Source organism: Triplophysa rosa, linkage group LG20 (genome assembly GCF_024868665.1).
Source record: "Triplophysa rosa linkage group LG20, Trosa_1v2, whole genome shotgun sequence".
Classification (NCBI taxonomy): domain Eukaryota; kingdom Metazoa; phylum Chordata; class Actinopteri; order Cypriniformes; family Nemacheilidae; genus Triplophysa; species Triplophysa rosa.
In genome coordinates, this window is record NC_079909.1 from 15,847,213 (window position 1) to 15,862,685 (window position 15,473).

General features: G+C 39.3%; 1 protein-coding gene across 3 annotated transcripts in view; it reads left to right on the forward strand.

Moving 5' to 3' along the window:
* Positions 1–15,473, forward strand: part of diaph3 (diaphanous-related formin 3) — a 261,201-nt gene that overhangs the window by 109,850 nt on the left and 135,878 nt on the right. For all 3 annotated transcript variants that reach the window (XM_057362480.1, XM_057362482.1, XM_057362481.1), the window contains 2 exons: positions 2,219–2,527; positions 3,909–4,023. In XM_057362480.1, the coding sequence (XP_057218463.1) occupies positions 2,219–2,527; positions 3,909–4,023 (424 nt within the window). The remainder of the gene's footprint in view (positions 1–2,218; positions 2,528–3,908; positions 4,024–15,473) is intronic.

The following is a 15,473-nucleotide window of genomic DNA, read 5'->3' on the forward strand; positions in this document are numbered from 1 at the left end:
CTCTCTCTCTCTCTCTCTCTCTCTCTCTCTCTCTCTCTCTCTCTCTCTCTCTCTTATTGTAAGATAATTAAATTCATTCTCATGCTGACATATCTTTATTTGGGCAGCGGTGGGTTTATATGCACACAAAAGTGGTGTGCACAGCTGTCCAGTCTTTTCATTAGCTGTGTATGAAAGTAATTATTAGAAATGTGGTTACACGTATCCTCAGGTACACAGTAGAATGATGATGATGATGATGATGAACAGAAATGGCTAGTTTTTTAACTAAAGGGATTGCTTCTGTTTGAATGTACAGGATTTCCCCTCACATCCCTTAGTCCTGACCTTGTTTGTGTGTGATGTTAATCAATGTCTCACTGCTGTTTTACTTCATTTTAGTCTATATTGTGAGTGAAACTTGTTTTCCGGCTGCATTAAGTCCATATAACTACTGTAGATGTGGACTCGCGGACGTTGAATCCTGCTGTTTACATATGTCATCTGGACATATGACAAGACTGCGTGTGCGAGTTTAACGAGGTGCACAGTTGAACATAGCCTACTACACGCGTGACAGTGGCCTTGTGTGCAGTGCAGCTCACTGTATGAGGACATGAACACATTAACTTTATCTCCAGAGTTTCTCTGGGAGTTTATTTCGCAAGCATTTCACAGTTTGAGTAAAGCTACAGTCAATCACACTGAAACTCAAACGCCTTCCCGGCATCCCGTCAAATTAAAAGTCCCGTTAACCTTAACACTCAAATGAAAATTAATCTGTAGTATACTATAGTATTTGCTGTAGATAATTGTAGTACCCCTGTAGTAAATTGATACACTGTTGTTAAACTGTAGTAAACTATGGTAAGATTAAAAAATACTATAGTATCTAGGACTTTTACTGCAGTTTACTATAGGCTAATAAATACTATAGTATTGTATAGTACAGTATTTTTATTTGGACAAATAAATTACTTTTGTATAGGGAAACAAAAATGATATGGCCCTAATTTATCCATCTGTATGTAACATTAATATCATTTGTCAGTTACCTGCCTATTCGTGTGATAAACTGCACTTGTGTTTTTTTTAAAGATGACAACAGACGTTTTATACTCGTGCAATAACTGTTTGGCCTGTGCTACAAATTGTTAAACCTCTGTAGCAACAGTGCTATGTGCAATAAAAGTTAATGTACAGCCCTGAACTGTGACGTTTTATAGATTTTTTAAGTAATCTTTAAACTTCAAGTTTTCATTGATTTATGTACAGCTTTTTCAGAACCAATCTCACTTTTCTGAGGCATTTTTCTCATTACAATTTATGTTATCAACTTGTGACAAGTTGATTTTAGTGGATGTATGAAGTGAGTAGCCTTTGAGTTCATACAAGTGTCCTAGGAACACAAGGCATTGGCGTCAATCTTTTTCTTTCTTGCTTTTCAAGACTTTAAGACTTGAGTCTTTAGACAGGAGCTCCTTTGTTTTACAGAGCTGCGCGGATCTCCAAACTCACATTGACATGACAAATAGGGCATCAACTGAACAGTTTGTTTGATCAATTGCTTTTTGGCTCACCGGGCCACCGTCGATAGAGCGGATCAATTCTTAAATAATGGTGGCCGATGAACGAAGTGAACGTTTGGAGTGCAGGCTGTTAATCTGATCCATCTCTTTGGGTTGCGATCGTTTGTAGCTCCGCAAAGCGTAATCACGCAGTCAATTCTCCACGTATACAGGACCGTCAGTCATGCTGACTCTTAGCTGGTAAATTATCTGCAGGCCAGCATGTACGCATTTTGAATTAGAGCATCTACTTGTTCAATAAATCCTCTTATTGCAGCTGTTTGCTATTCACAGTGAATGGAGTGGATGCTTTCGAGTTGTGCATCGTACTTGTTTTGTCTACTGGTTTGATGGAGGTTTGACGTGGAGGTGTGTGGAGGAAGGGTTATGGCCTTTAAATCTTTTAAATTTACTTACCTGCCTAAATAAAACTGGATGGCGACAAGTCTATATGTCTCTATAGATAAAACTTTACACTTTGTAGTTGTGTGAACTGTCATATCACAACAGAACAGAGCCTTATATATCTCAGCAATTACCTAGAAGTGAACTGTAACTGCAAATGCATTTTTAGTCCATAAACTTCAAAGTTTGCTTACTAGGATATGAGTTAGCAACCTTGTGCCATAATCATTGACTTGTGTGTTACTTTACATGTCATGTATTTACAGTTCGGGGGAGGTCCAGGGGTCTTACCTTCAACGCAGACTATCCAGGCCTTGTCTTCAACCGGCTCATCTTCATTTCCACCCGCCCCACCTCCTCCACCCTCTGTTTCTGGGGCTCCAGTTCCCCCACCTCCACCTCCTCCACCGCCGCCTCCCAACTGTGCCTCCATGCCCGGGATGCCTCCGCCTCCTCCTCCTCTGGGTCTACTTGGCCTGGCATCTGCCTCCAACCAACAAAAGCTGCCTTTCGGCCTGAAACCCAAGAAGGAATTCAAGCCTGAAACTTCCACGAAGCGCCTCAACTGGTCCAAGGTAACATCTGATGCTTCAGACCTCAACCTGACTTAGAATGTTAAATGAATCATCGTATTTGCCATTTCTACCCATCTCTTTTTTTTTTGTCTGTCTATATTTCTGCTCATTTATTTAATTTTCTTTTATCATTCACTTATACCAGCAGCAACTTTCTATAGTTTAATTTTCTCAAACTTTTACTCCCTCAAACCCCAATTGAGCAGGAACACACAGTACCAAACAGCCATATAAAAGGACAGATGTCCTTTTTGCTTGTTGCTGTTTGTTGCCAGCCGTCATTAACAAAAAATGTTGCTCACACTCATTCCACCATGACGGATCGCACTTTATTGTACAAGTGCCCACTCTTGTTTCTCGGCAGATGTTGCCGTGCGCCGTCTATGGAGTGGTATTAGTTTATAACATTACGATTAATATTTAATCCCTGTCTCTTTTTCCACCATCATACAGATGTTTTGAAGATTTAGCCATATGCTTCATCTCATCTAAAACCTGTTTGTAATTAGCCATTATGCGGACACAAAGAGGCTCTTATGAGTTTTTTAAACAGCTGCTTTAGATGCCAGTGCCATGCTGTATTCATGGCTCCTGACCCAAAACTTTTATCACTCATTAACAAGAGCTTTGCATCTTTAAAACAAAGACGAGACAGCTGCTGCATCATGGGAAATGCCACCTAGTGCCCCTCGGATGGGCTGGTTGTGGGATTAACATGCTTTCGGAAACAGCGGTTAATTAATTACACTGAGCAGCTACTCTTCAGACACGTTTCCAGTGCATTTTTGACTTGTTTGATTTCCTTGAACGTGTCTTCATGGAGGAGGTTTGAAGAGCGGTTATTGGCACAGGTATTTGGCAGGAGTGCGAGTTCTGTTCATTAGCTCAGCCAGTTTCATTGATTACCCTTTCAGTCTTTATCCCAACCCTTTATCTACACAAAACCACTCCATTAAACTGATCATACCACATCTTAGCACTAGGCTGAATCTTTAAACATGAGCAAAATTTACTGATGACCATTCTTATTTCACTATGGATTCTGTGTACATGTGCGTGCACGTGCGTGGTCCTGGTATAGTTTTGTTTGACTAGAAAACTCGCCCCTGCATTTTCGTTTATTGACATGACTGGGAATATCCTCTTCAGGGCTGCATTCAGCTGTCACATGCACTGACATTCTAAAAAACAAATCAAAAAATCAGCTATAGAACCCATTTATGAATATTTGAATAGGTTTCTTCTTTACTTTTTCATAAGCTGTCGTTTTGTGGACGGTACCTCACGTTGCCTAGCAACTCCAGCCTTCTGACCTTCCACGAGGTGTCATGATGATGTTAGACCGCGATTTCTCTTCAACTGTTTGTCTGTTTCTGTGTAGATCTCACCCCAGGAGATGTCCGAGAGCTGTTTTTGGATCACCGTCAGTGAGGATCGTTACGAGAACAATGAGTTGCTCACCAGACTGGCTCTCACCTTCGGCACACAGAAATCCGGTCAGTCCATATTAACAGTTTTGCACACAAACACTTTCTACCAGCAACAATTTGACAACACGTGTTGTGCGCACTAAACATTTTGCTGTTTAAAAATCTTGGGCATTTGAGCGCTGTTGTGGATGACTGGTTTATATACGCAGCAGGGCCTTTTGTCTGCAGTTGGTACTGAGGATAGGATAAATCAATGGAGTTGTGAGCTTCCTGTGTGGCAGGATGTGAGTGGAATAGATCTTTGTTTCTCTGTTCTACTGATGCCATGGTTGAGCTTTTGGAAAAAGTTGTGTTGGTTAGGGTTGTGCACGAGTACTCTGATGCGACAGCAATGATCAATGATGAAAACGATGATCGTTTAGGTCTATAAATACATTTTTATACTTTCTTTCTGATTGGTATGCTGGCAACTTGAGTGGTACCCAGAGATTTGATTGGTAGCGTTGCAAGAGTTTGCGGTCTAAGACCGGAGCACAGAGAAGAGCATATTGAAAGCGCACAGCGATGCCTGGTTTTACTTTAAAAAAACTTCACGTAAATACAGTCAAGTGCAAAATGTGCAGCTTCATAGAAAACATACAAATCTACTACAAGTTTGATTTGTTATCATCTTACACTCTGTCTACACTGGCGGCGTGATGCAACGTGGCAAAGCAAAAAGAACATGAACAAGATTGGAAAATAGCAAAAACTAAAAATTATGGCTTTTAGTCAAGCTTAGTAAAATTATGACATACCCCTTTAAGTTATATAATGCAGGATGTTTTTATTATATTTTTAAAGTCACCATGCAGTCAAACAGGAAAATTCTAAGTGTTTTACACAGTGTTGCAGTGATTATTAGAAATTATATATCCAATGGCCAGGCATTTTTAGCCTTCGCTTCCAGGCCCAACTTACAACAAAGCAATATAAAAGGGAAGGGCAAAATAAAGCCCTGCCCTTTCATTATTCAGAAGCCGTTTCACTCGGATACATGTCACGACACGGAAAAAAGTCAATCGCAACTTCCGTTTCATGGTGACTTTAAGGTGTTCAGATTTCCCTTAACTTGTGTGTTTTGTGTCTTTCCTGAATTCTGGACCATTAAGACCATTGGACGTTCATTTCTAAGGGTATAATTTATCATCTTTAATGCTGATAATTGATTTTTGGAATGGCAACGTTGCCCCTCTAATATTTCAGGCATGAAAGGGATACTTCACCCAAAAATGAAAATTCTGTCATCATTTACTCACCCTCAAGTTGTTTCAAACCTGTATAAATTCATTGGTTCTGTTAAACACAAAGAAAGATATTTGGAAGAACGTAAGCAATTTTCAGTTCTGTGACATCATCCGCTACCATAGTAGAAAAAAAGATTGTATATTTTTTGTTCTGTTGAACAAAAAATGGGATATTTTGAAGAATTTAGGAACACATTTTAATTTGGAAATATCTAGTTTTCACTCAAGAATCACATTTTGGGCTGACTTGACTTTTTTTAACTATATGAGCTTTTGACTCTTGGAGATTGATGTTTACATATTCTCTTCACAGTTTTATCAGGGGTGTTGCCTCATGCAGGTACTACTCGGTTTCTGCAATTCACCCCATAAACATCAAACTAAATGAAATTGGACACATCAGACATTAATTTTGCACCTTGGATTTAGTCATTTAAACACAGTAACACCCACTAAATTAAGATGTCTCTCTCTCTCTCTCCCTGTCTCACTTTTACTCTTCCTTTTTGATGATTTATTCACATTCATCTTGCATTTAATTGTTTAGTCATGTTGCTTGATTTTGTTTTCAATTATTCATATCAGAATTGTCTACCTGTCACCACCCCAGCGTTTTATGCAGACATCTTTCTCTCTCTCTCTCTCTCTCTCTCTCTCTCTCTCACACACACACACACACTCTCTGCTTTTGCTTCTCCCTGTGCCCACAGGGACGATGTTATGCGACCGATCCTTGAATTATGCACAGTTTAAGTTGTCTAGCCTCAATAGAGCAAATTGTGAAAGCGTGTTTTACAAGGTTGTCAGATTTAAAAAATGATAATGTGTGTGAGGAGGTGAAGCAGCATATTTTACACGCCTGCAAATCAGACTTTAGTTGTGCAAACATGCATCAACCTCAGCTCTGTCAGGTAAACAAAGTTCATCTTCCCCATTCTCATTTCCTCTCAGCTATTTCATACATTTGTTTATTTTTCTGTCTTTTGAACTTTAGTTTCAATATTTTTTGAAAAACTTTAAAGAGATAGTAAATGTTTTTAAAGTCTCCATGAACTGGAACGATTGTTTTTACTTTTGTATTTTGATGCATTTCAGAGTGAAATGGAATTTCTAATGAGAAAAATAGTGGGCGTGGCTTTTGTCTTTGTCTGTGATTTGATTGGATGTATAAAACAGCCGTTGCAATTTGAAATGGAACTGGCAACAGGCTGACAGTTGAAGGAGATCCACATTGATAAACTATTTACAATAAAAGCTGCAATATTTCATGAAAAAAGATTCATGGGACTCTAAGTGCAGGCCTCGACATTAACGCTTGTTTGGGACAAGTGAGTGTTTTGTATGGGCAAGTGAGAGAGAATTTTACTTGCCCGACCGGACAAGTAACTTGAAAAACAAACAAACAGTGCTACGAAAAATAGGTCTGTGCTAAGAATAATAAGAATATGCGCATTAGACAGAGCTGCGTGTTTGTGTGAATTGCGTTTGTCGTGGTTGTGCTTGTTTGTGTGTGACAATAATTAATGGTGCAATGCATTGAGTCCATATAACTAGATGCGAACGCGGAATCCTGTTATTTAAATGTGTCATCTGGCTGTTCTGCGTGTCTGAGTGAATGAGGTGCATAGATTAGCATACTACACGAGTGATGGTCGAGGATTTGTCTGCACTGTATGAGGATATAAACACATTAACTTAATCTCCAAAGTTGCTCAGAGTTTATTTTAAGAGCATTTGACTGTTTGAGTACAGCTGTTGTCAGACACACACTAAAACTCAAGCGTCTTCCTGATGACACGTCAAAATAAAAGTCCAGTTAACTTGAACACTCAGACCAAAAAATGCTGTAGTATTTGCTAAAGGAAATTGTAGTACCCTTGTAGTAAATTGATAAACTGTAGTAAACACTGTAGTATACTATAGTAAGGTTCAAAACGCTGTAGTATCTAGGAATTTTACTGCAGTTTACTGTAGTAAATAACACTATAGTATACTACAGTAATTTATGTGAACAAATATACCTCTATTGTATAGTAAAAAAAATACACAGAACTTATTATTTAAAAGTAAAACAAATTTAGGTAAACTAAAAATTATATGGCCCTAATTTATCCATCTCTATGTAACATTGATGTCATTTGTCAGTTACCTGCCTATTCATGTGATGAACTGCACTTGCATATTTTTTTAATGATGACAACAGACGTTTTATACTTGTACTACAACTGTTTGGCCTCTGTAGCACCAGTGCAATGTGCAAAAAAGTTAACGTACAGCCCTGTGATCTGATATTAGTGATCTCTTAAAGGAACAATACGGCATTTTTAGGAGGATCTATTGACAGAAATTCAATATAATATACAAAACTATTTCTTCAGAGGTGTATAAAGACCTTACGTAATGAACCATTAAGTTTGTAATACCTTAGAATAAGCTGTTTATATCTACATACAGAGCGGCCCTTCATACATTGAATTCGCCGCCATGTTTTGTACAGCAGCCCTAAACGGACAAACAACTCTACAACGCGCGTTTCCTCTTCCTCTCCGCTGCGGTATCATGGTGAAATGGATCGCGGGAAGATCCGTGATCCGTACGGATCGTGCTCTCCGGTGCGGAACGCATGTGACCCGCGGATTAACTGAAAGTTTATTCATCATTGAGTAAAAGAGTAAAACGCGCTCTCGCTCGCTCTCCAGATTCAGCTCCAGCGCGCTCTCGCTCTCAAGTATCTGGACGAGTACAATATTAAAGCGGTTCCAGATAAACCATGACGCTCAAAACTGCTCCGTCACACAGATAATATTACAACAACAACATATCTTGTTATGTTAGTATGTTACTCAAGTACTGATCTGAATCAAAGCATCTTCGGGGGTGATTTTTAGACGATCTTTCTCTCCAACGTCTCTCTGCTGGAAAGTATCTCCATAGATATCTATTAGTATCTCTGTTAAAAGCCTTAGTACCGCGGGTCTTAACGCGTCTCTGCTTGAAAGTCTTTATAATATTAACACATGTCCTTGCTCCTGCCCGACTTTTATCCTTCTTTTTAAATGTAAAATCCACAAACCTTTTATTTCATGTAATACATAAGTCATAGCTCTTTCTACAGTCTTTCTAATGCTCGCAAAATCTCTTCCCTGCGTTAACATGAGAACGACATCTTTTTGTACTGTGGTGGCCACCATCGTGTTTGGACTGAGCGATTCGTGGCAAATCTATAATGCAACACTAGCTGCTGTTAATTAAGAACTGCGCCTTTAAGGCAGAAGTATGGTCCGTCCGTCCTAGTCCGCGCGATGTAATTTTCGTCATCAGAATGGTCCGCGGTTGTCCGCACACCCCGTCCGCGTGCAGCCCATTTTTTGAGACCGCGTGGACGTGCCGCGTACAACAGCGCATGCGCGAAAAAGTGCCCTAGTCCACTAGGGGTCAATACACACACAGAAAGTGTGCAGTGTGTCTTTGTCAAAGAAGAATGATACAAAACCAACACGCTGAATCCAAGAATAGTTAGCTTAGAAGCATATCCTTCTCCATACTGTTTGGTTGATGTTCTTGTTGTCTTGCTGCTTGCTCGGATTGTTTGCAATGGTGAAAACACTTCCTGAATCAATCATTTGTAGTGGGTCTGTAAATGACGTGACTCAGCGCTGCCCTCTGACGGTCTGGTAGAGCTCACATACTCATTTGTATTGTGCATGTGTTGAACTTGGACATCCGCGCTTAATCCATGATGAGTATGCGCAGGAAGCTGTGCAGGCGCGTTTGTGCGTGAGATGGACGTGGAAAGTCAAGTATGCCTGCGGCTTTAGGGTCTTACACACCAGCTAGGTCATTTAGATCAGGAAATCTTAGATCATGAGATCAGGAAATCAGTCGTTGTTGACTGTCCCTCAGTCAAAAAAGAAGTCAAAAGGTGACCGTGCCTTTTCAGTAGTAGGGCAAAAGTTATACAGTCTTCCCCTGTATATTCGGCAGGCCCCGTCTATAGAGGTTTTTAAGTCCCAGCTGAAGACACATTTCTTCAGTCTGGCTTTTGAAGTAGGGAAAGTTTTATGTGGGAATCTTTTACAAATGCTGTCATACGTGTATGTTTGTTATATGTGTATTTAATTGGATTTTAAATTTGTGAAGCACTTTGGGCAACAACGTTGCATTTAAATGTGCTCTATAAATAAATTAAGTAGTAGAAGTATAAGCCCTGCCTTTGTTCTATAGCAATCATGGAGAGTATTAACAAATTTAGGTGGCCGCAGCGGTCACTAGGTAAAACACTTATAAGCAAACTTGACCAATCAGGATCCAAAACAATTATATTGACACTTCAAATTAAATATCATTTTTTATCTTTGGACATGTAATATTTATACTCTGACAAGTGAATGTCAAATTTACTTGTCCGAAGGACAACCACATGAGAATACTTAATGTCAAGCCCTGAAGTGATTTTTAATTGTAAGAGAAGCTCTACATCTAGTGTAACTGGTGCTAAGACCATTGGTGAATAGTAGACTGTTTTAGCTATTTCCTGTCCTTGTGGAGACAATCTAGCGAAAGATCTGGGATGGTTAATTTATCAGCTAAAACACCACATTATTTGCATTTTTTGTAATGTATGAATCTGTCTGGTGGGAAACTCGAGCTATTCTGAGAACAAAGACAAATGCCGATGACAAACACAAAAGAGCAAAATTGTAAGAATGTCCGGTTTGTTGAATTTAATAGAATGGCAGCACATCATGACTCATTTTAAAGAAATAATAATTCCCAAAGTTCTATGACAGTATGTGCGGCATGTACAGCAATTTTGGTGAAAATTCTTCCAAAGTAAAATTGTGAAGGATTTATGAACTGCTGACAGAAGTCTTCTTTTTTATTTAACACTGACCGTGTAGAAAATGATGTACTTGGCCGTATCTAACCATCTGGGCAATCATTCAATTATTTTGTTTTGTTAGTTTGCAGTGAGATAAAAAATGTGAAGTCAAACAGGATATGCAAGTTTGTAAGTTTTAGAGAACGATTGCTTTAAGGTCAATCGGAGTCAGTCCTTCAGGTGTAACACATCCCTAATAGTAAACGGTCTGTTTTTGACAGTTTGTGCTTTGGGTGCTTTGGATCAGATAATGAGAAATGTAGATGTCATCAAGGACTGGCAGGCCTGGAATATTATTCACAATTGACTGTGACACTACCTGTAAAGACACAATAGTCATGATGGTGGTTAAGGTTACTTTGGTACTTCATGGGCAGCATCTCTGTTAATTATAATGTGTTCTGTTTCCAAGTTTTACACACCTTGCCTTAACAAATCAAAGCTTTTGCTTACATCTCTGTCTAGGTGCCTAGAATGGGGATTACAGACTAGCTCTGTCTGTAAACCGAAGCAGGATTTGGTGCTGTCAGTCATATGTTCTCCAGTCCTTGAGAAATGAAGACAACCTGTCAGATTCCACTTCGCTTTAGTCCTGGCTGAGAGCTTTGCGCTCCCTGACGTGATTACAAAAGTCATGACAGTCAGAATCAAGGTTTTCTCTTAAAGAAACAAGCACTTAATGTTACAGGTTTCCCAGGGGCCCATCTCAGCTCTTTCACGTCTCACTCATAGACTTCTCACAGTCTCCTTTCACAAGAGTGTTCCACAGTGAGTGCTTTTGCACTTGTGTTGTTTATTCATTTCATTTTTAAGGGAGAAGTTAATGTTTTGAATCCTCCAAGCTCCCTCGTCATGTCAGGACTGCATACCCCACACACTGCTCTTCATCCCGTTTTACAAGCACACTTATTTTCCCGTAAGTGCATAGACATCTGGAGCCCAATTAAACATTAAACAGACGAATCAAGACTTCTACCTGGTGAAATATTCATTTTCACCGCTGCTGTTTTCTTTGTTCTCCAGCATGATTGTGTTCGTCCCTGAAATGACTGTGAATGCTGTGATTGAACTGATGCTTGATGTTACAGTCTGAAGTCAGTTGGAGTCCTGTTATTTGGCTTCATCCTTCTTGCGACAAAGCAACACAGAAAGAAAACAATCACCAACGGTGGCTTATTAGTGGAAGCTTTCCCTGCCTCTGACTTTCATCATCCCTCTATCACAATGATTTAGGCCTTTGCTGGACCATTGAGTGATTGCTGGAATTGGGCCCAGAAACAAAAACATGCTCTGCAATCTGTAACCCTGATACTCAAGTTTGCAGTTTCTTTGCAACTTGCTGAGATTATTCATCAGATTCCTGTTTTTCTCATTGGTGTTGGCAGTTTAAGTGAAAGGTGTTAGTGTCCAAGTCACATTAGAACTTGAAAGAATCAACATTGAAGTCAATATTTGAAGTGTTTTAGATATAGCCTCTTGTTTGATTGTGTTCTGCGCTCACAGTGGTTTTACGTACATAACACAAAAACAGAAGGATTTGATTTTTTGTGACTTTGTCTGTGAAAACCCAACGTGAGGTCATGTTTTCTACATACATTTATCATATAAAATGTAAAGATCATTGTCTGAAAATATAACCTCGATATCTTTCATATTAATTGAGTATTGAGATGGAATTCATAGTGAAATGAATGGTTGATGCTCATTATGATGAGACTTTAGCCTGGTTTTCATAGACAGGGTCACATTTCTCTTTTAAGGGATCATGTTAGAAATTAACATTTTATCAGAACTTCCATTGAAATGAACGTGGGAAATGGCCTGTTCAAAATCTTTGGATTGCTGATTAGGGCTGTGACGGTAGCCGTGACAACCGCACCACAGTGGTGGTAAAGTGCCATGACGGTGGTGAACTGCACCGGTGGTAGTGCACGTCACTTTGACAAATATAACGTTATGTAATAAAACTGACAGTTGCGATAAGGATTGCTATTTGTAGACTTTCAGTTGTGGATGGTTTTATTTAAAAGATTTTACATTAACACAGAAATTATTGGTAAACGTTTCTGTTGGTGCATTCGAGCGCTGGCCTGCACGGCAAAACTCAGGTTATTCTGCGGGTTCTGCAATGGATCTTGTTGTGACATGAACAGATACATAATATCGGAGCGCTCGCATGTTTTGCTGCAGTTGCAGAGAGATATTTATTCATCTTCTGAACGCGCATTTAGTGCAACTGTACACATCTTAATCTTGACAATGTCGACATCTTAGTTTTCCATCAACGAGTTGGAAAAAGTAGGAAAGTAGGAAAAAAACGTTTTTTATGACATCTGAATAGGAAAGCCAAGGTATGTTTAAACAGTTTGTTTCAAATTGAATTGTTAAGGACTGTAAGGGTTAATACGCCACTGACTGAACTGTCACTGCAACAAGCAATAACTTTCTTATATTATTTAAGTTTTCTTTATTTACTGATGTTTATTTAAATGTTTTATATGCTGTTGTGTGCCGTTTCACTGATGGATTTGCGCTTTAAACATCGACGGATGTTTCATCCTAATTTATTTCAGATATCATATTTCAAAAAGTATTTAAATAAGGTCTATATTTTTCTTCCACTCGTCATGTGGTTGCTACACGCAAATATAATAATATATATATTATTTATATAAATAATATGTATTTTCCAACCACCGTCCACCGCACTACCGCGGTTAATTTGTCCATTACCGCCGCTGGTAAAAAACTTCCACCGTCACAGCCCTATTGCTGATGTCAAAAACTCGTTGCCCTTTTTGTTTGAATCTCCCATTGCTTTATTTAAATCAGATTGACACAATATGCTCTTCGGGTTTGTGAAATCTTTTAGTTCCGTTTAGTATCGTCTTACAATAATCATACAATAGAGAAGAAAGACTTGAATCCGACACACAAAAAGGAAATAAATTAGAAATAAAATAAATGAAAGCACGCAAACAGCACATTTATCTACAATGCTAACAATGTTTTTCAGACAGCCAAATGAGAACCGTGGTCAACTTTTTTATTAGAAATCTGACACTTTCTCTATTTAAAATGCTCCCATTTGAGGTTTCAGTTTTCTCCTTATCCCAGAAATAATAGCAGGAAGAAAAGAGTAAGAGTATATTTAACAATGTTGTTTCTGTTGCTTTTAATTGCTTATTTGCTGTCTGGATTTTGTTAGCCTGAAAATTTTAACTGAGGTGAGCTTGTCCCTCTTGTTAAATGGCCTCAGCTGCTGCCCCATTGACTTAAATGAGCGAGGGAGCAGGTGTTCAGTCGGTGTTTGCTATCTGTGACTTTGTATGTATGTCATCCGTCTCGCCTGCTTTGTGTGTGTATGAGAGAGTGTGAGCACAGGTGTTGTAGCCCCAGCGAGTAGATAACATCTGCAGAGGCCAAATCTGTTCTCCACCCACCGCTCCAGATGTTGCCCCATCCTTTGGGACCAGGTGCCGATGCTGTGTTGCCGTGGCAAATGGCTGGTGGGGTGTCCCAGGGGACTGCTTCTGTGGTGCTACTGTTGTCCTAATAACAACCTACGGAAACTGCCAGACTGTAACCTGAAACAAAACCACCAGAAGGTGGGAAGTTCTGTGTTGTGTAATAGGACCCCTTGGTTCACATGTTTCCAATTGACTGTGGATGATATAGTGTGAAGTAGGTCTAGCTGGTGAGGTTGTGTCATTCTTCAGAAACTTTACTAGGTTGTGTTTTATGAAGACAATAGAGTTGAGACTGTAATGTATTGTTAAATGAAAGTTCTTTATGGCACAATGCTAAATATGATTTCTTGTCTGTCTGATGCATTCTACACGTTCTCTCTTTTCCTCAGGTTGCTGTCAGTAAATTTATGTAGGTGTTATAATTGGTGTGTATCTGTGCCTCTGGATAACTGAAAAAAGGTGACAAAATAATACCACTGTTAGAGAGATGCTTATTTCAGGCTAGTTGTCATTTACCTTAATGAGTGGCATCACTGCATTAGCATTTCATTATTTAGTTTGGTTCTGCACACACTATGCAGCTCGAATGTAAAAGCAGTTGTCATTTCCTGAACTTTTCTGGAGTTCATTCAGTTGTAGAATCCGGTTGTCATTCCTATGTAACCAAATTGTTTTGAATGGGATTAAGCACTCTGGAGGGGAATGACAAATCTATGCGTTTGTTCAGATATTTGTGCATGTGTAGTGTACACAGAACAGTAAAAGCCTTTATTTTATCACATTTGTCCAGCACGACACATTAAGCATATCTGCAGTCGTTTATTTATCGAACCACACAGTTCAGTTTTTTATCCCTCATTTTCACTGCAGAGCTATAGAAACACACACGGTTTAGGTTTATACCTCCCCCCATGTCCCGAGTGCATATTAGAATACATTGCTGCCATGTCACTTCCTGTTCTGTGTAAAGCTTGACGTGATAAAGCTCTCATTCACTTAAAATTGGCCAAGCTGAGTATTGCTGTGTGTGTGAGAGATACACATGGAGTAAAACTCAAATGCATCCCTCTGCTTGTGCTGTTCACCCTCTGGATTGTTGATGTTCAATCCATAAAATCCACTGAAATGAGGAACTGTAACTGGGCGGCGGGAACAAACAACTCAAAGCTTGTGCTGAGTTTGCATGGCTTTTACTAAACTCAGGTTACCCTGGCGATGGCCCTCTCATAGCCGTCCTGATAGAGATTATGGGATGTGAAGGAAGAATTGGTGATTAGGTGAGAGAACCTCCAGATTTGCCCACTAAGTCATGCACGGTTACATTGAAGGTCATTTGTAAGCACATGCTCACAGAAAAGGCATATATTTATAGAATATTTAATGTACAGTTCTGTGACATCAGCATTTCTGCTCATTTAAATATCATCAAGCAAGCACACATACACATAAAGGGTTTTCTGAATAGATTATGGCTGCAAGTCACTCCCGAGACATTAGATGTGGGTACATGTGTATTCATTGTGTTTTCAGGAATAGAAGAGAAACCCGTACATACTTTTGTATAATCCTAACCAAATGGTTCTAGGGAAAATAGTCCAGGTCTAAATGAGCAGAAGCCTCAATGATGTCCTAATGTGTACTGTATGCTTCTCGCTGTGTGCGTGTGTGCGCGTGTGATTGCTGTTGTTTGGCATAGAGCTCTGTTTCCTAGATCAGAGATCAGAGGGATGGTACATGTCTGTCTCTTTCATCATTCCTTTGTTCTTAGTGTTTTTGGGCATTCATCTTTTTTTATGAATAGTGAACTATTCTGCTGCTGTCTTATCAACCATTTCGTTACAGGAAGTCTACTTTTTCTTTTCGTTATTTCCAGTGTTG